Source organism: Pongo abelii, chromosome 7 (genome assembly GCF_028885655.2).
Source record: "Pongo abelii isolate AG06213 chromosome 7, NHGRI_mPonAbe1-v2.0_pri, whole genome shotgun sequence".
Lineage (NCBI taxonomy): Eukaryota > Metazoa > Chordata > Mammalia > Primates > Hominidae > Pongo > Pongo abelii.
The window spans coordinates 20,365,005-20,387,070 of NC_071992.2; the positions used below are offsets into that span (position 1 = coordinate 20,365,005).

Genomic DNA, 22,066 nt, shown 5'->3' on the forward strand with positions numbered 1-22,066 from the left:
TGGCGAAACCCCGTTTCTATCAAAAATACAAAAATTACCCGGGTGTGGTGGCATGCGCCTGTAATTTCAACTGCACAGCAGGCTGAGGCAGGAGAATTGCTTGAACCTGGGAGGCGGAGGTTACAGTGAACCGAGACCACGCCACTGCACTCCAGCCTGGGTGACAGAGTAAGACTCTGTCTAGATAAAGAAAAAGAAAAAGAAAAAGGAAAACAAAACCAAACCAAACCTATGTTACTCTAGATCGCACCATTTCTTTCTCTTCTGCATTACTGCAGCACTTAAATGTCTATCTCATATGCTTGGCACAAAATATACCCCGACCTGTGTATGAGTTTTATCTCCTTTACCGATTACAAGCTCTTAGAAAGGCAAAAAAGGTCACTTTTTTCCTTCCCTTAAATCCTCCAGTATTCAGTAAAGTGTTGAGCAGAGAGACGGTATGTGGCAGCTTTTGGTTTATAGACATTACCTGCCTAACATTAACATCTCAAGCTCTCAGAAGTTGAGGGCCAAGGCAATTGTCTCACCTATTTTTATAATGCCAACAAAACCTAACATAGTACCTGCTCTACAGGATCTTCTGTAAACAGTAGCTGAACAAATAGATTTTTTTTTTAAGTGAAGGTACAGAGGGGAGGGCTTAGACTGTTTCCTTTGTGCTGTCTTAAAGGAGACAGATGATTTTGAGGGTAATAATATATCTAGGGATCTGCAGTGCAACTGACCAGTCAAATTGCTAAACACTGGAAACTTCTCAAAATGAAGTGGTACATAATTTAGAATACAGAACACCTGTCTTTGAGTCAGTTTGAGGGAGCCTCAATCCAAAAGATTATTTCATAATTTCATGTTTAAGACAGCTTTAGATCTTAAACACAGCGTTTAATGAGTATAAGCAAAATAGCTTCCACGTGATTTAATTGTTTGTTTTACTGGGTACTTAATATATATTAAATACAGACCTCTAAGAAATGAATTTTAAAAAGTCTATCCATTCTGGAGAAGTGTGGGTACCAATTAAGGCCACATCAAAGAGTTTGAATGTGAAAAAATGAGTCAGTTAGGGGTAAGTGACATAATTAGCATCATATTTTAGTCATAACTGTAAAGATGGGTCAGAAGGACATAAGATTAGTGGAAGAGATCACAAGTGGTTACAAAAATCATCTGGGTCAGATTATTCCAAAGTGGGGTGTGTGTGGCCCAGGCAAGATGACCCACTGGGGAGAGTTTTAAAATCAGTATTGAGATATAATTCACATACCATAAAAACACCCTTGCACGTCTAACTGTGCTGAATTCATTAATGAGTTTTCAAAAATTTTAATAGATCCTTAGGCACTGGTAAAAAATTTAAAGTTTTTTTTTTTTAAATCTAAGCACTATAAAATGTTAAGGTTTACTAATATTTATTACTGGGATTGACAGTAGAAAATGTAGTTTATTTGCTTTAAAAAAGCATCATATATTGAAAGATATCTGCTGAAATATTTAGTATTGGGATAAGGTGAATAGTCAAAAAAGTGAGGAGACCAGTGATCTAGGTAGAATATGACAAAAATCTGAAGCAGTAGGTGTAGAATATGAAAGATATCGGCCAGGCACGGTGGCTCATGCCTGTAATCCCAACAGTTTGGGAGGCCGATGCGGGCGGATCACTTGAGGTCAGGAGGTCAAGACCAGCCTGGCCAACATGGTGAAACCCCGTCTCTACTAAAAATACACACATTAGCTGGGCACGGTGGTGCACACCTGTAATCCCAGCTACTTGGGAGGCTGAGGCAGGACAATCACTTGACCCTGGGAGGTGGAGGTTGCACTGAGCCAAGATGGCACCACTGCACTCCAGCCTGGGTGATAGAGTGAGACTTTGTCTTAAAAAAAAAAAAGATAGATATTTAGGAGGTAGAAGTGACAGGACTTTATGACAGAAACTGTGGAAATGGGCGGGTGGGGGCACAGTGAAGGAAGCAACTACAAGAATGACCTCCTCCCCTGAAATCCCACAGCCCCTAAGGTCAGCTCCATTCACCTGGCTCTGAGCACCACTGCCTTGTGGTCATACCACAGGACAAAAGGAGTGGTGGGGGTTACCTCAGTGTGAGAATCAAGCATAGGGCTGCTTTGCTTCTGATCAGTATCCATCTTAAGTCTGACCAAAAAAGTATTTAGTACCCATGGATTCAAACTTACATATGAGAATGGCTGGAATTCCAACAAAACAGACCTAGATATCAGGAAATGAAGATGTCCTGGGGCACCATTCTCTGAAGAAGCAAGGAAAGACCTAGGGTAGGCACAGGTTCCTACAGTGTAGGGTCTAAGTGGGATCTGGAGACACCTGCCGGCCTGCAGTGGAAGAGAAACACACATGTGTCCCTGGGCCCCAGCCTGGACCTGAACGACCTGGTGGGGCTGGGAAATGTGCATTTTATGCAAGTCCCCACATAGCTGTTGTGCACACTGAAGTTTGAAATGACTTCTCTGGTGGGCAGAAAGGGAGGTTGTGAGCAGATTGTGAACAGGGCCGGCCATGCAGTTCTGTGTTTAGAGAGCTACACCAGAAGGAGAAGCAAAACTTGTATTTTCAAACAAGTCTTTCCACCCCCAATAGAAGAAAAATGTGCTCTGGCAACGCTGTCTTGAAAAACAAAGAAGGCGATTCCTCCTACACAGCAGAGTTGTTCAGAAAGTACCACGCTGCACTGGCAATAATCAATTTTAATGATTAAGGCTAATGTGTTTTGCATAAAAGACAAGGATAAATTAAAGCAAAGCCCACAAATGACAGGGTGACAAACACTGTGTCTTGAAAAAGCACCAAACAATCTTTTAATTGAACGTCTAATTTTTCCCCACACTGTCTATCTTTCTTTATCAATGTTTCAGCAAGGCACTCACGTTTTTATACCTGTATTTTGTAAAGTAAAATTATCCAAAAAATTGTGGCATTTAGAGGAGTCAGAGCCAGGTTGTGGGGGTATGGGAAAAAAAAGATAGCTGGTCTCATGGCTTCAGATCCACTGGCTAAAGCAGTGGTTCTCAATAGCAGTGGGTTGGATTTTGACCCCAGAAGATATTTGGTAACGTCTGGAGACATTTTTGGTTGTCAGAATTGGGGGGTTCCTGTTGGTATCTAGTGGGTAGAAGCTGGGGATATGGCTGAACATCCTACAATTCATAGAGCCCCTCACGACAAAGAATTATCCACACCAAAACGTTAATGCTGCTGTGGTCGAATATGCCTGTGTTAAAGGATAAGAGCTAGTCTTTGAGGTACTGGAGGAATCCTAGGGGCAGCCAGACATCTTCCAGGATTTGCTGGAGGCACACTATGACCCCAGTATAGATATCCCCAAAAGCCTCAGGTGCTACTCCAAATACATGCTTAATTTTACATATGTGTTTCTCAAAGCTAAAAATCTTATCTTTAGAAACAAACATTGTGACTTGGCAAAGAAATAATACAGAGCTGTTGATAGAAAAATCCTTGCTGGGCAGGGTGGCTCATGCCTGTAATTCCAGCAATTTGGGAGGCCGAGGTGGGCGGATTGCTTGAGGCCAAGAGTTCGAGACCATCACTGCTAACAAGGTGAAACTCTATCTCTACTAAAAATACAAAAAATTAGCCAGGTGTGGTGGCGGGAGCCTGTAATCCCAGCTACTCAAGAGGCTGAGGCAGGAGAATGGCGTGAACCCGGGAGGCGGGGATCGCAGTGAGCCAAGATCAAGCCACTGCACTCTAGCCTGGGCGACAGAGCCAGACTCCGTCTCAAAAAAAAAAGAAAAAAGAAAAACCCTTAAAAACATTCTAGAACCATCTCATTTTTCTAGATGGAAAGTTGAGGCCCACAAAGCAAATGCTGGGTGATGCAATTCAGTGGGGTGGTGGGGTCAGGGTGGTGGGGATCATTTCATTTCTTTCCAAATAAATTAAATTCCTGAAATGATACGGTTACCTTGTCTTACATGATACTGGAGGATATTTCTTTTTGGTTATTACCTTCTTATTTAAAATCTTCAATCCCTAACTGTGATTATACTACATATGCATTTTTTTTGTATCTCTGTGGATTTATGTCCAAAATGAAGGAAAATATTTTTAAAAATTAGGCATTCTATTTTTGGTTCCAGTGTAAGTCATCTGTTTGAAATAAGAGTGCCTACCATGATAAATGTGTTTGCTTGCCTGTTCTGGTGAAAACACACAAACAGATGAACACATTCATTTTCATGTGCATATCACTTACTAGTATACAGTCCCTAAATAGGAAAGCAGTACATTTTTTAAAGCATAAAGTAAACAGAACTGTAGTGAGGGAAAATCAAGGAAACACTCATATGTTGCTCTAAGTTACATACACCTTCCACGAATGACATGCTTATTAACAGCCCTCTTTAGTTCAACTCACCTTCTCCCCTGGGTCTTTTATAGAACTGAATGTGAGAAAGACCCAATCTACTGAAAAAGAACAATGGGAAAGTCCATCGTAAAATTAATAGAGCAAAACTCAATTTTGCAAGGTTTTTTTTTTTGCTTCTAGTTACTCGATTTTTTCCCTCCCCTTATATCGTGTAATGTGATTTACCTTTTATGCAATATACTCTTTATGTGGTAGGCTGTTTATGTTAAGTATGCATATTTAAAGCAGAGAAATGCATTTGCTTTAAGAGTTCATATTTAGTTGGATAGACGGAGATGTCTGCCAACATATCTTCTGGTCATCAATAAGAGCATTCCTTTTCTCTTAAAGTTGTAGTGTACTTATTACCCTTAAAAACTAAATGCCATTGTGTCCTGTATGAACTGTACAGTATAGTAATGCTTACAAGTAAGCATTCAATATTTGTTAATGATAATTTGAATTAAAAACAGAAGAATCTTTCCTGAAACCACAGATTCCTCCTTCTTACTACTAGTCTTTCTGTTTTCATAACTATGGCAAGACTTGAGCACATTCCCCTCCTCCACTTCCTTATTACCTTCCATTCATTCCCCCATCAAAGAAGGCCAATGTGGTTTGTCTTCTCATGACTCCACCAAAACTGTTCTTGCTAAGGCTATCCAATGATATAGTTTGGATGCTTGTCCCCTCCGAATCTCATGTTGAAATGTGATCCCCAGTGTTGGAGGTGGGACCTGGTAAGAGGTGTTTGGGTTATGGGGGTAGATCCCTCATGAATGGCTTGATGCCACCCTTATGATAATGAGGTAGTTCTTGCCCTATTAGTTCAAGTGAAAGTGGGTTGTTAAAAAGAGCCTGGCACTTTCCCTTCCTCTCTCTCTTGCCATGTGACACATCTGTTTCCCTTTCCCCTTCTATCATCATTTGATGCTTCCTGAGATTCTTACCAGAAGCAGATGCTGATGCCATGCTTCTTGTACAGCCTGCAGAACCGTGAGCCAAATAAACCTCTCTTCTTTATAAATGACCCAGGCTCTAATATTCCTTTATAGAAACACAAAATGGGCTAAGACACCCAGTGACCTCCCAGCCACTAAATATGACATTTTTAAATCTAAATTTTCCCGGAACCTTTTCCCCCTTTTCTTGGCACAACGTTCTCCCTGTTTGTATTAAATCTAAGTAACTTTTTGGAAAATTGCTTATCAAGTGCCTTAGTCTGATTCTGAGCTCTGGCCACTGCAGCAATTGGAGATAGAAGAAAATGATCCAAGAAAGGAGTCTAAGAAGCAAGGGGAGAAATCAAGAGACAGTGAGGCGAGACTTCAGAAGCAGGTCAGACACCACAGTCCCCAGCTGTCCAAGCCACAATGACAGCCTGTTTCCTCTACTTCCATGAGCCACCAGAACTATCCATTCCACACTTTCAAGGTCTCTCAAGCACTTTCACTACGATCCATTTCTTCTACAGCTACTTTGGTTATCTCTCCTCTGGATTACTGAAAATTCCTTTAAAATGGGCCTTTCTGCTTCTAGTAGTATCTTCTTCTAACAATTCCTCATATTGTAACAAGAATAATTTTTAAAGCAAAAATGTGATCGTATTACTCTCCTGCTTAAAACTATTATTATTATTATTATTATTATTATTTTTTTTTTTGAGATGGAGTTTTGCTCTGTTGCCCAGGCTGGAATGCAGTGGCATGATCTCAGCTCACTGCAACCTCCGCCTCCTGGGTTCAAGCAGTTCTCCTGTCTCCACTTCCCGAGTAGCTGGGATTACAGTCATCCACCACCACGCCTGGCTAATTTTTGTATTTTTACTAGAGACAGGGTTTTACCATGCTGGCCAGGCTGGTCTCGAACTCCTGACCTCAGGTGATCTGCCCACCTCGGCCTCCGAAAGTGCTGGGATTACAGACATGAGCCACTGTGCCTGGTCTTAAAGCTATTATTTTAAGGATGCTGGGAACCACAGAAGCATCCAAAATCATACACACGACAAACAAGGCCTTTCATGATTTGGCCTTTGCTGACCTCCACAGAGGTACATTTCTTGCTTTTTCTCAACACTGTGCTCATGTCACAGTTTAGAACTTGTGTGCGGTTCCTGCATCCAGCGCTCTCTTCTCTAGGCCTTCGTTCCTCTGCTGGCTCATTCTCCTATCTCGTCCCACATCTCACCTAACTGCCTCTCATGCTTTGAGCTTCACATTGGGTACCACATTTCCTCCTTCACCTCCAAGGCCAGGCTAGATAATGTCCCTTCCTTGAACCTCCACAGCTCTCTGGACTTATCCTTCCTGTACTTTTATCAAATCATTTTACAATGACTTCCTTATTTATATTTGCCACACCTTCAGGAGAGGATCTGGGCTTCATCTGCCTTTCTATCTCCAGGGCCAGAAATAGTCTCTGATGTACAACAGGCACACAATACACATTTATTAAATAAATCCATCAATGATAATTGCTCCCTCTCTTGCCATGGGACACATCTTATGATATCAAAGATGTATAGGGAGCTAGTTAATACCAACACTCGGTCGATCATAGTAAGATAAAACTATCTCTATGTAATAAGAAATTCACAAAGACATCAAAGTAACTTCCAAAATCTTTAGTCAATGGCAAGGGGGTACTGCAGACAGGTTTAAAATCAGCAAACCTGGCTGGTAGGCAGTGTCCTTAGAAGAGTTTTAAGTGAAAAAGGACATGATAAAATATGGCTTTTAGTAAGATTGATCTGACCACAGAAGGAGGCTTATGTAAATACACTTGGAGCAGAGTTCTGGTACACTTTATCTTCATTAGCTTGGAAAATCCAAATGTTCCATTCAGCTCTGCTCTGAGGGGTAGGGCAGGCCCTTTCCCATTGTACTATGCACAGTGGACTCCTGAAAATATTTTTATATTTCTAGCAGTAAACACATCCTGGAATACGGTAAATGCTCAATAAAAATGAGCTAATAAATGAATGAAAGAAAAGCTTGTTACCAAGCCAGATTATGAGCTGGTAGTTAAAACAAACAAAACATCAAGTATGGCTAATAATGAACTAATATAAACCTTAGAAACTGAATCAAAGTACGTATCCTACTAACTGAAACTCAATTATGTCAGCTTCCTACGTGAAGTGTAAAACCCAGTGTACTGCATTTCTGCCTCATTTATATGACACGCTCTCACAGGGCAAGGTCTCACACCTGCCCCCAAAACATGGAGTACTATCCAAAGACAAATATTTATCACATTATTTGGAGTACTATCCAAAGACAAATATTTATCACATTTTTCCCAAGGTCAAAGTACTATCAAGATGATTACCTGAGACAGTTTTGTTGTAGTGGCAGGCAGAAGTGGGCGGCTAAACTTCTTCTGAGAGCCGATTGCTGCTGGAAATGGTGGTGCAGAAAATACAGCCGCCACACAATTGATTTTGTTTATCCACCCTTGCATTTCCTCTGGGCTCCTATGAGAAACAGATATGTTTATATTAGGATGTTGCTATGTCTAAGTAGCATCACACTTTGCCTATTTCACGTTACTGATTTGCAATGGCATGTGAAAATCATTTACTTCTCCTGGTACAACTAATCCCTGACAAAACTTCATTAGAGATGAACATTGTCATTTGACGATCACCAAAGACGCCACGATCATCACAGTGCAAGACTGTGATTCTCTCCCTAGGAAATAGAAGAGAAAAAAGAGAAACACTTGACAATAAATATTTATTAAACCCCTACTTTCTGTTTGATACGAGGCTATGCCAAAAATTAATTATAAAATTTACTCATCTCTTTTCATTGTACTGTTTAATTTTAAAATCTAACTGAGGAATGTATTGGTAGAGGGAAGGTAAAAGGATTTATCTCCTTTGGAAAACAGCTGACAGGTTCTTCGAAAGTTAACTGTGCATTTATCATACGACCCAGCAATTCTACTCCTAAGTAACTATCCAAGAGAAATAAAAACATATAGATATGCTGGACGTGGTGGCTGATGCCTGTAATCGCAGCACTTTGCGAAGCCGAGGTGGGCAGATCACCTGACGTCAGGAGTTCAAGACCAGCCTGGCCAACATGGTGAAACCCCATCTCTACTAAAAATACAAAAATTAGCCGGGCGTGGTGGTGCACACTTGTAGTCCCAGCTACTTGGGAGGCTGAGGTAGGAGAATCGCTTGTACCTGGGAGGCAGAGGTTACAGTGAGCAGACATTATGCCACTGCACTCCATGCTAGGGTGGCAAAGTGAGACTCCATCTCAAAAGAAAACATATAGATACACAAAGATTTGTATGTTAGTGTTTATAGCATCATCATTCCTAAGAGTCAAAAAAGGGAAACAATCCAAATTGTCCAGTAAATGGATAAACAAAATTCGGTGAATGCACACAACTGAAGAGTATTTAGCAATAAAGTACTGACACACACTACAAGATGGATAAACTTCCAAAGCTTTATGTTAAATAAAAGAAGCCAGACACAAAAGACCACATCATATATTAGTCTGTTTATATGAAATGTCCGGAAAGGGCAATACTGTAGAGGCAGAAAGTAGATTAGTGGGTGCCTGGGGCTGGAGGTGAGAATGGGAGTGACTACAAAATGCGTACGGGGATCTCTTTGGAGTGATGCAAATGTTTCAAAACTGGACTGTGGTGATGGCTGAGCCATTCTGTAAATATGCTAAAAAAATCATTGAAATGTACATTTAAAACTGGTCATATTTTATGCTATGTAAAGCATACCTCAATAAGACTGTTTATAAAACCCACCTCAGAGGAGGTGAAAATCATCTGATGTGATCATATTTTTAATTTATGTGTCATTATATTCAGAAAGCCCAAGATTCACAGCACTTAATAAATATTTGTAAACTCATAAATGAATGGTGGAAATGATCATGAATCAGGACAGATTATCTACCATACACATAATCAATAAACAAAAAGTCAAAAAAAAGTCAGCCAAAGTCATTTCCTTCATCAATTACTCTGAGAGAAACCACACGAACTAACCTGAGACCACTCTAAATGTCAGCTCCTCACGGCACCCTCTCTAGGCTGATCTCTCTGGCTCCATTATTATTTCAATGGACTGTTTTTTGCATCAATTCTGTCCAAAGTAATGAGATCTCCTCAGGTATTACATCTGGTATTTTTGATTTAAAAAACTGGGGAACAGAATAATTTGAAAGTTTCTTTATGCCCAATAGCTGTAATTATACATCCAGCTATGGGTCCCTGTGTGATGTTAACCGCCCCATTCCTACACTCAAAAACCCCGGGCAACTTGTTTCCTTACAACCTCCTCCTAAAACTGGCAATTCATTCCATTTCCTTGCGCACAGTAGAATGACATCTTTTTCTTCTAGTATAATCATGGACTACTAGAGCTCAGAAGGGAAACAAAAAAACAAAATAAACATTTACATTTATTGAACAGTTCCTATGTGCCAGGCACTGTGTGAGGTATTATATACACTTATCTCACTGACTCCTCACTAGAACTCTGTAAGATAAACATTATCCCCTACACTAGTGACGAGCTGAGGTTCAGAGGTTAAACTATGTGCTAGGAGAAAGAGCTAGAGAAACGGTGTTATCCAGGTCTGTTTTACTCATTTTGCGATAGAACTTGTCTACTAAAACCCTCATATTTTATTGATGAGGATACTGAATTCTAGAGATGGTAAGTGGCTGACTAAAAGTCAAAGGGCTACTTTGTAACAGGCAAAAATGTAAATCCTGGGTTTCTATTTTTTTTTATTCTAATCTTCTTAGAGAGTTTATCTCTCTAATGTAAGCAGTTCATGACTTTGATTCCAACTCAAAAAATTTCCCCTGCAGAGCTTGATTTTATTTCTTGTTATAAAGTGGTGCTAAGTGAACTAAAACACAAAATCAAATAAAAACCAACAAAACATACTGAGTTTGAAAAAGCAAGACCCTCCAGTCGGCAGTTTTAAGTTTAAACACGTTTGGTTTCTTCTCATAGTCCGTGGCCTTGGATGCCAATGCGTGGTGCACACTCACAGCATTTTTCAAGTCCTCTTCAGACAAGGCCTTTTCTGGCTTGTATTCATCCTATAGATGGACACAAAGAAAATAAAGGCAAAAATAACGATCAGATTTCAACTTAATTTTTTAAAAGCAAAAACTAAAAAAATAGTTTTTAGAAAATCCAAGTAAGCGAATGAAAAAAATGAAAAGAATGGTGAGCAAAAACAACTTTATAAATGTTATAGAACATTATGTTGTTTGAAAAATTTGCTGAGAATGAGAAAATACATCTACCCAAGGCATTTTTTAAAAATCAGTTTTTTTAAAAAAACTGATATACAATAATTGAGATAAATAGCTAAGTAAGGCCAAAGGCAGAAATATCTATCGTACACATTTTATAATGAACAGAAATGAGACTTGGACCAATAGTGTGATTTGGTTTCAGGATTAAATGGATAAAAGCAAAACCTTACAGGTAACTGTCAACAGAATTATACCGAGGGTAAAAACAATGCCATTGTGTTCTTTGCTCTAAAGATATTATATGTTCCTGTCACTTTCTGTTTAGACTAATATCATCAAAAGAAAAATGAACAGTAAAATAAAATAATTACTCCAGCTCTTCTGCTGAAAGAAAAGAGGAAAATCAATAATAAGGTGAAAGCTTAGCTTGTTATCAAAAATTGAAAAATAGGTAAATGCATATGCTACAAACTGTTAGATATTTTCTAGAGTTTAAGGTCCCCCTTCCTCCTTCCCATATTTTATCGAAAACAAGAGAAACATGCATTCTGTAAAACACACACATGCACCCCCAAACACACACACCACATCACCTTCTGGTTAGCAGTAAAAGCCTAAAGAAAGATATTGTCTGTTTTCTTATCAGTCTGCTTTTACCAATTTTCAGAAAAACAATGACAGTCCTCCATACTTCCCCTCCCTTTCATTTATCCCTTCCACAAACCAAGCAGTTCAAATGTACTATTGCCATCAATTCAAATTGAGTCAAAAATAATCCTTCATGTGACAATGCTGCGAGGCAAAGGTTTTCCCTCCACAATATGACGTAAATACCAGCTGTAATATAAAGATTATCCACATTTATAATATTAAACGACAAAATTGTTACTTTGGGATTGCAACAAGTCTTACTTTATTAAGCCTCCGAGGTTAAGAAGTGCTATTGACAATGACAGTCTTCTAGAGTGGTATGATGAATAAAGGAGAATTTAAAAAATAAATACAAGATATTTATATGTACCTGTTACTAATTCCCACTAATTCATAAAACTATAATCTAGTTATGTTTTAAGATCTGTCTTGTCATTTTTTAAATGAGATTTTTCTCAGTAATTTAGCATTCCAAATATTCACAAATCTCCTTCCAGGGAAATTTTCATCAGAGTAGGAATTCCAACTAGAGGTAGCATGACTACAAAACCCCTCCGGCCTTATAATTACGCTATAACAGAACCCTGCACATCTGGCTCTCCATGCGGTGTAACTTCGATTCCAGACAAAAACATGAGGTAGGTAAATAACTGGAATGAGGAGAAATGATGAGGGCCAAAATCACTTTAGGGAATTTATATGCCACCTCCATTTCCATACATACTGATCCCCTAACACACCTAATGATTGAGTTTGCACAAAGGTTAGCCTAGAAATTTGTGTGTATTTTTTTTTATGTTCTAAAATATGATTTAAGCTTTTATCTTAATTCCTCTTCCCTATTTTCTTTGAATTAATATTTTGTTGTTGTTTGAATTTCTTAAGATGTTACCTAGTTCTTTTGTTTTCCATATTTCTTCTTTGGTTAAGAAAGAATTTAAGGTTACAATTTTTCCTCTGAGTATGGGTTACACTGCGTAGCAGAGTTGGGGAATGAGTATTTTTTCATTGCTTTCTAGATAGTTTGTAGTTTTAATTTTTTATCTCTTATTTAATCTTAGTAATATCAAATAATGTGCTTCTCAAATTTAAGGTAAAGCTTTAGTCATATATTATTAGATATTCATAATTTTATTGGCTTATGACCAGAGAATATGGTCTAGAAAATCTATTTTCCCCAAATTTGGTAAGGTTTTTCTTGTGGCCAATCACGTTTGATTTTTGTTAATGTTCCATAAACATACAAAAAATTTATTCTTTGAGGGATGAATGTGTATTTATATTCAAGTTTATTGACTCAGTTCCTCTGCCCTTACATCATTTTTTTCTAGTTTATTTTCTACATCATTTTTTCTACCAGTTTATCCCCTTCAGACAAGTATATTAACCTTTTCCACTTCAAGCTCTTGTTGCATTTCTGATAACTTTTATATATATTTTAGTTGCTATGTTGTCTGGTGCATTTAGGTTTCTAACTATCATCTTCCTTATAACTATGTGCCACTTATTACTTAAAATGTTCTTTATCCTGTTTAATGCTTAGTCATATAAGATGGAAATTTAAAAGAGTCTTTCTTTTACGAAAATGCTCTATTTATCTATTCCTCACCCACATCAACAAGATAAGACTTTGAAAAATGTTTTGTTCTGCAATCTTACTAAAATTATCCTGTGTTATGCATTTTCTGTTTCAAGAAGCCTTATTTTGAATTTAGATTATACATTCTGAGTCTCCCCTCATAGATTTAACTGCATCTATGTTTCCTTGCTTACCTGCTTCTTTCTTTTTTCCATCTTGACCTCTCTCCTCTCATACCTTTGCTATTTTCTCTTCTTTCAGGTATTTTCTTTAGGTAGGTGGTATACCGTTTTATTCTTATCCTCAAGTATCTTTCATTTCTTTGATAGGTATAGAACTGGATATAGAACATATGGCTGCAGTCTTTTTCTTTTGTTTTACTTATTGTCTGGAGATGCTGTTCTACCATCTTCTAGCTTCCAGTTTAATACAAGTCCAATGCCAATCTAATTACTTTCTCTTTTTCTTGTTTTTTTTTTTTTTTCTCTTTGGAATCACATATCAGTTTTCCTTTAATCTTAGGATTCAGGATTTTTTGCTAGGCTATGCCTTACTTTTCTTATCCATCCATTTAGTCTGAAACTAAAAAGTCCCATCCTTATTCTCCCTTATCTGACCATTCACTTGGGTTGATAATTGCTGACAAAAGTAATAAACATAGTCGTGCAGACTGTGGCTAAGACAGTTTTAAGGTCTCCAGCTATGGTTGCATCCGGTGCCAACCTACAATTGTTTTACATCTCCATGATTTTTGAAATTCTTCCTCGGCTTTTTGTTACAATAGTCTCCTGGTTTCTCTCCTGCCTCTCTGATCATTATTTTGCTCTCTCTTCTTCTTCATGCCCTTCTATGTAACCGTTGGGATGGTTTCAACCCCAGATATATATCACAATGTCTAACAAACTGCTATAGGTGAATAGGAAACACAAAACCAACTGGTAGCTATTACTATTGAATGACTTAGACTGTCTCATTTGGAGCCACTATAAATATTCTTCGAGTATATTACCTGCTGATATCTTCATTTAAAACCAAGCTCAAAGGATGACATTCTTATGCTGCTCTTAAAAATGTAAAAAAAAAAAAAAAATTTAATGCAACATTTATTACAGACCTAGGAAAAAGCTAACAGTAATTGTCACCTTGGAAGAACTGCACCATTATTTTAAAAGAGGACTCTATTCCAAGGTAGTTTCCTAAACTCTAAGGTAAACTGCCAGATTACCTTATAATGGAAGGAAAACACTACATAGGGCAACAGTGGAAGACAGGATCTATTTAATTCGGGCTAAACTGAAGTTGAAAAATTTTAAGTCTAGGAAGCTTCCACTTTTCTGGTTGATAATACAATTTTACCATTTTTTCTTAAAAAGGCAAAATGCAAACCTTAAAATATTTTCAGCATTCTGAACTCCTACTAGAAAATAAAGCTCCAACTCCACACACACAAAGGGCAAAACCAAGAGTAGAGTGGAAACATTAGGGTTGACAATTGGATTAAAAAAATGACTTTATCCTACCAAGTTCATTCTGACATCTTTATTTTTCACTAAAGGAGAGGATAGTGTTTAAATGGTAGAATTGGGCAGGAAGAAATACGAGATAAATTATCGTAATCAAACCATTTCAAACCAAGGACTATTTGCTGTGCAAACTAAATGTGAAACAGTGAGCAAGATAAATCCAATCAAGAAATTTTCTGTAAGAAAAGAAAATGCTCCACGACATCTAATTACTATCCATTTTCTCAAATAAATGAGGGGTGAAAATGATGACTAAAAACATGTTACTCTCTTGTGTTCCCTGCAATCTACATCGTTTTATGTAACAGGATTCATTAGAGCACTCCACCATCCCAATAAGCACTAAGAATGTGATTTCACAACGCTATTTATTTTAAATGCATTTAAAGCATGAAATAAAAAAGCTTTTTTCCCTGAGAAGCTTGTTAATTAAACCTCTTGTGAAGTTGAATCTTAACACACTAACATAAAAATCATCTACATATGTACAAAAAATTGGCATCAAGTCTGAAAAATTGTACTTTCAGGTAATATAAACTACAATTTGGAAAATGACCAAATTGTAATTAAAATTCTTATCAATTTAAAAAGCATATTCAAGACTCCAGTTTTCAATGTACTATTTACTTCATGCCTCATTAAATAGGTAAAATAGCTACATGTAATTAAAACAATTTTAAACAAAGTTGAAACGGTCTTGATTTCCACTGAGAGAACATAAAAAGGGAAAGTGAGACCACATTGTTACTTGGAGCTATGTGGAAATTAATAAAAATGTTAGTAATTAAAGCAAGCTGGGTCCTAAATTGTCTATTAATTCATGGTTTTGAAAATGGCATTAAAAATGTTTTTCATAATTTGATGAATATCTTTTTTAAAAAATGCTAAGTATGTCTGATTAGGTGTCTTTCTAAAACTCACTCAGCTTCGTCCTAATAGCTATTTCAACATGTAAAAGAACACAGAACCAGCAGTTTCACAAAAGGAAATGAAAACGCCATGAGCTCACAAGAAAGCAGGATGAGTGACAGGAGACCAGGCCAGAGAGATGGGCCTGCTCCGGGTGCCACAGTCTTGGGCACATCAGCTCCAGACTGGTTGCTGTCATCACAGTCTGGGAGGCCTTGAATCTTCAGTGGCTTCCTTCTGTGCCTAAACCAAGGCCTCCCCTGATGAGACCCATACTTCCAACACTGCAAAAACTGCTTTTCCAATTAAACTCTTACAAAACCTATTGGTTGAGCCTAGGAGGTCAAAGCTGCAGTGAACTGTGATCGCACTACTGCATTCCAGCCTCGGTGAAAGAGTGAGAACCTATGTCAAAAAACAAACAAAAAAACAAGCCCCCAAAACAAAACACAAACAAACAAAAACCCCTTATAGGCAGCTGGAACAAAATCTCTCTTCCGAGTAAGCCAGAGAATAAAGATGATTCTGCACCAAGGACACAGTTCCTGATCTGTGATAGCAAATGTATGTTTTAGATAACGAACTGATTTTTCCCTTCTAAAGACGGAGTAAAAGTAAATAAATTCAGGTTTGAACAGTTGTTTTCTAGACCCTAAAGATAAAAAAACGTTAGAGATTCTTGAGAGCCTGGTCTGCAGACTACAATAATCAAGAGGTGAACTCTAAGTAATTCACTGCCATGCACTAACCAGCCACCTACACCCATCTCTCTTAACCATTCCATCAATCATCTCTAGGGCAGTTCAGTTTTGTAACAACCAGAACTGGAACAAGAATAACATCACAAGCCTTACAAAAATACTTTCAAGAGAGAGAAGCAGAGACTGGCAGGGACAGACACAAAGCCCATGACAGAAACTGAGAGAGAACTTCTGAAGCTTTGTGATAGCAAAGGCTTGTCAAAGCACTTGGCTAGCGGATGACTCACTCTGTAACAAAGTGGATATGAAGTTACTATCCAAATGTCAACAATGATGGATCATCAGAACCAACAGGAATTGAATCATTTTAATGTCAATTAAAATGCACATTCAATTCATAGCAATTTCTAATTTTTAAAGTACATATGAACTATGAGTATTACATTAAAATAATAGTTGTCTTTTCTTCATGAACGCTTTACATTCCCATAGTAATAATTAACTACCAATAGGGCACACATTTTTTAGGCACTCTTGGGCTCAGGGGCACTGCAAGTACTAGAAAAAACACAGATAGGAGTGTGCTCTTACTTAGCTATAAAACAGACAAAAACATTGTACCATAAAAGTCCTATTATGCCAGATCATGACTGATACCTGGACTCTGGAACAGTTTTGAAATGTGCAAATATTTAAATCAGCCTCTATGCTGGTGTTTATATCACAAGCTCTATCTCAGAGAGTTATAGAAACTAGAAAGAAGTATTCACCCGAATTTATTCCATTCAGCCTGTGTTTTCTCCAACCCTCACCTATACACTTGGTTAATATCATGTTAACTGGTGCTTTTTCACGAGGTGATTTTAAGAGTCCACTAGCCATTCATTGCATAATACTGGTCTTCTCACCCACACTGTCAGGACAAGTGTTTTCAGGGACCAGATGCTATGTTTATTTCTCACATAGCTCCCAACATGACATTTTGTAAAGGGATCTGACATTACTATCGTAATACTCCGTGGATTTACTCTTTGCTTGAAAGTGAAAGGCATATGTGACTAAGTAACATTAAGGAAGGGGCCAGAAAGGAAAATGAGGCAAATGGTGATGAGGCAGATTGTGTGTAACTTGGAGAAGCAAAACAAGAGCTCTGGATGATGTAAGAAACTGTCTGGGGGAAAGGAACAAAGACAAGGACTTACTTTACTTTAGAGTTAAATCAATAACAGGAAAGAAAAGAGATTCAATGGAAATGAGACAGACACCAGGGACTTATTATTTTCAAAAGTCACAGGAAGCGGAATATGAGAAAAAGAGGAGTGGAGTGGATCAAACTGGAAACTTCTGGGTGAACTTCTCGAGAGTAGTTGTCTATGTCCTCTCTGCCTCTGCATCCTCAACTCTCCAATCTGCCTTCCACTCTCACCACCGCACTGAAACTGCTTTATCAACAATTTCCTACTTGCTGAATTGACGTGGCACTCTCCAATTGCCTATCTTACCTTCTCATGACAGGGCACATTTCAAACATCTCTTAACGTCTGTGGTACCAGTTTTCTCTCTGGCTTAGTTTTCTTCCTAGCTGTCTGGCCACATCGCACAGGCTCCTCCTCCTGCCTCTTCCTCCTAGGGCACATATGAGTATCTGGTCCACTGGCTCTGTCCTCCATCTTCTCCTCACTCTTGGAGTGACATCATCTACTTGCATGGCTTAAATTATCAATTCTTTGTTAATGACTGTTCAGATCTGCATTTCTGGCCCCTTCATTGGCTCCAGATCAGAGTATGCATAATTGCTTACTGGACACATCCATTTATTATTTCACAAACTCTGAATTCAACACCTCAAACTAAACTCTCCAAGTAGAACTATGTTTCTCCCTCCATCTTACCCCTGCCCTTGTTCAAGTTAATCTGGTCTCTATGTCTTTGATAGAACCTGTTTCCAAGTCATTCTCCATCCTGCAGCCAGACTGATCTTTTTCTCTTTCAGACAGAGTTTTGCTCTGTCACCCAGGCTGGAGTGCAGTGGCGAGATCTTGGCTCACTGCAACCTCCGCCTCCCGGGTTCAAGCAATTCTCCTGCCTCAGCCTCCTGAGTAGCTAGGATTACAGGCATGTGCCACCACACCTGGCTAGTTTTTGCATTTTTAGTAGAGATGGGGTTTCACCATGTTGCTCAGGCTGGTCTTGAACTCCTGACCTCATGATCCACCCGCCTCAGCCTCCCAAAGTGCTGGGATTACAGGTGTGAGCCACCGCGTCCGGCCCAGACTGATCTTTTTAAAATAGAAATATAGCTGCTGTGCGTGGTGGCTCATGCCTATAGTCCCTGCACTTTGGGAGGCCAAGGCAGGAGGATCGCTTAAGTTGAAGAATTCAAGACCAGCCTGGGTAAGAAAGCGAGATCCCGTCTCTACAAATAATAGAAAAATTAGCCAGATGTGGTGGTGCACGCCTGTGGTCCCAGCTACTCAGGGGGCTGAAGTTGGAGCACTGCTTGATCCTGGGTGGGGTCAAGGCTGCAGTGAACTGAGACCCCGCCATTGCACTCCACCTTGGGTAACAGACTGAGGCCTAGTTTCAAAAAAAATAAGTAAAATAATCATGTCACTCCCCATTTAAAACATGTGATAGCTCCAACTGCTCTAAGATAAAGTCTCAACTCTTTAACGTGGTATTCTAGGCTCTTCAGCCTCAAACACCACTGAACCTGCAGTTCCCCACACACACTGTATCACATCTAAGTATCCATACAGGTTTGTCTCTGAGTTCCCTTATATGACTAACTTCTATTTGTATTTTTAAGTGTGGGGTTAGATATCACTTTCTTCATGCACTCTTTCATGAGCTTCCCTTCTCTTGCTCAGGTGAAATGCCCTTCCAGATGTGCTTCCATAGCACCCTCCTCTCTTTGTAGCATTTCTCAAATTGCACTGAATTGGCCTTTTGTTTGTTAATTTCTTCAGAATGAAGAAGAAAGCTCCTTTGGGCACTGTATCTTGCTCACAATCATATCTCTAGTGTACAAACATTCTAAAAAACGGGCAAAGTCCTCATCTTATACATGCACTCATTATTGACTTGCTTCCTAGGTAAATTTATGGCCCTCTGTATCAGAAAGGTAGTTTACTAGCCAAAGTTCAGCGGATACTGGATACTTAAGCCACATTTTAAGTGTCAACCTGAGAGATATAAAATAGGATACCAACACTTCTACATACTTCATGGTTTCTGGGAACAATAGACCTGAAAAAGGTCTATGTTAGAAAATCTCAAAGTTTACTTACTAAAATAATAGAAGATATGAGACATATTCCAGTGAAAGAGTGGAAAGTCTCATATCCCAGTGAAAGAGTGGTGGAGCCAGGAAAGTCTAATCAGAGAAAGGGCAAAGCCATCATTCTTTACTCAAGTCAGAGGCTGAAGGAAAGTTAATGCACAGTTGCTGTGCAGTGGCCAACTTAGTTGAAGCTGGGTGAAGTCATAACAGTTAGAGACCTCTCCCCACAACAGCAATTTAAACTTCCAGTAATTACAAGGGTCTCACACTAGAGTGTTCATATTTACTTAAGAAGAGACTAATGGAAAAAATATTAGCTTGGTTAGTACCATCCTTACAATACTGAGTAGGTTAATCAACTTTAGAACGCCAGCTTCTCAATTTAAAAAATGGTAACAGTATCCTCCTATGAGGTTGTGAAGCTCAGATGGAAGAAGTAATCTACAAACTATTATACTAACAAACCAGTCTTATTTCTGGCTAAATGGCCAATGAAGCAAGCTGGCTCAGGCAATCTGCCAAGCCATTTCCTACATTTGTGATGTATAATGCTCTGATCTGGGAGTGGTTATTCTTTTAGATATGAAATATACAGAAATGCTCTGCAGGGATATGTGGGCTTTCTTTAACATAGGAATACTGCTCTTAAATTTCTCTTCAAAAAGGTGGGGGGCTCCTTGTGCTTATTTGTTTCATGTTTTTGCCACATGGAATGGGTATATAGAGCCTATGGCTTATTTTTTTATAAAGGGAGCATCTAAATCTCCAGGGTTGAGGTGGTGAGAGGGAGAGGGAGAGGAGGCATGTGTCTGGTCTTTGGTAAAATTCCTCTAACTAGAAGACAAGTATGTAGAAGTCATGTCATATATATAATTAATGTCTATGGGAATGAGGAATGGGGTGATATGGTATTTTTGACCTGTGTTTATGCCACATCGCTAGGTCCAGAACATGAAGCCCTCTGCCTTGCCTAGCACTAGTGCTAGGAGGATTTACGGAGGCATTTGTCTCCTATCTGAAGTGGAAACAAAGGTAGAAGAAATTACTTATTTTTCAATAAAGGTATCAGGGAAAGTAAGGACCTTTATTTGGATAGTTGAGAAAGCCTAACTCTTAATCATTTCATACACAGACTGTTGTAGGAGGATTGTGAAAAGGTAGGAAAATAAGGTCTGAATAAAGCCCGTCACTTTATTTTTATTTTATTTTTGAGACAGGCTCTCACTCTCGCCCAGGCTCGAGTGCAGTGACCCAGTCTTGACTCACTATAACCTCCGCCTCCTGGGCTCAATCAATCCTCCTGCCTCAGCGTCCTGAGTAGCTAGGACCACAGGCAAGCACCACCATGTCTGGCTAATTTTTGTATTTTTTGTAGAGATGGGGTTTTGACATGTTGCCCAGGCTGGTCTTGAACTCTTGGGCTTAAGCAATCTACCCACCTCAGCCTCCCAAAGTGCTGGGATTACAGGAGTGAGCCACTGTGCCCAACCACACCAGACACTTCATTCCTTATGAGATGACTAATAGTCAGGAAAGGACTAAAAGAAAAAATACTCTCATTTCTTATAAGAGTCGTCAGGAAGGGAACCAATATTTACTATTAACCTACTGTGCAACAGGTGTTTTCACGTATTTAATCATTTCTTTATATCAACCATGCAACATCATTTCCCCTCATTTTACAGATAAATGAGTTGAGGTTCAGAGAGGATAATTAACTGCTCCAAATCAGCAATTGGTTAAGTGACAGACTTGGAGTTTGACAAGGCATGTCTACTTACTGGAGTACGACTCTTCATAACTCTTCAAGGTGTGACTCTTCTTTTGGAAGAGCCTTTTAATGCTCTTCTAAGAGATATATTTTCTCTTAGGGGGATCTGAGGAAGCTGGGGAGCGCGATCCCCAGCCTAACAAAGCTCTTACTTTAACACCTAAGAGGCTGCCGACACTGTGCGCATGTGTTCAGGAGGCATGCAACATATGGGGGTATAAACACAGGGCAGCCATAACCTTAAGAGGCACGAGATATTATTTATTAATGCTTCAGCTTCCTGTAGGAGTGGCCAAAAACCTTTGCAACAAGCCACTTTGGCTGGGATGGGAGTAGTGAAAGAGGTTGAGTGAATGGAGACTGTGAGGACTTGGCACTCTCTCCTGTGTAATTTCAGCTGTGCCTAGTTTTCCTTCTGATGACTATTGTGACTTTTTTGTTTATTTGTTTTTCGGAGGGGGAAAGCCTTTACTATTACTCTCCATTTGTAATGAGGAAATGCGAATTGAATTATTCTTGAATTGTTCTATATGGGTAAAAATCATTATACACTATTACATAGTTGAGAAATCTTGATGAAAGGCTTAAAGTAACTGATGAGCAACTGATAATGAAATGAGATGCTAAAAAGACCGTTATTCCAGTGGGTGGGGCAGGGGGTGGTTTGTGTATGTGTGTAGTATATATGTGTTTACAATGAAGGGAAGGTGATCTTTAAAGCCAGCCATTATGGACTTATGGAATGGCTGGAAATACCAGCCATTATGATTTCTTTTGAAGACCAATTTGATTCATTTAATCAGGGAAGCAGAGGCCCTGTTTCCTTCAGTCTCAGGCAGTACTACCCCCCTCATTTATCCCCAAGGCCAAGACACTGGCAGCCGTAGGGGGGAACATGGAGGGCACTCAGGAGGGAAGTTAACTGGAAGCCCTCAGACAGGATTCCTTGATGCTGAGAAATGTATATGGGGGAGAAAGTTGTGGA

The 22,066-nt window shown here is 39.0% G+C and overlaps 1 protein-coding gene across 11 annotated transcripts in view; it reads right to left on the bottom strand.

Moving 5' to 3' along the window:
• Positions 1-22,066, bottom strand: part of PSD3 (pleckstrin and Sec7 domain containing 3) — a 727,754-nt gene that overhangs the window by 35,385 nt on the left and 670,303 nt on the right. For all 11 annotated transcript variants that reach the window (XM_054561279.2, XM_054561280.2, XM_063726550.1 and 8 more), the window contains 2 exons: positions 10,345-10,502; positions 7,737-7,881 (listed from right to left, as the gene is read on the bottom strand). In XM_054561279.2, coding sequence (XP_054417254.2) covers positions 7,737-7,881; positions 10,345-10,502 — 303 coding nt within the window. The remainder of the gene's footprint in view (positions 1-7,736; positions 7,882-10,344; positions 10,503-22,066) is intronic.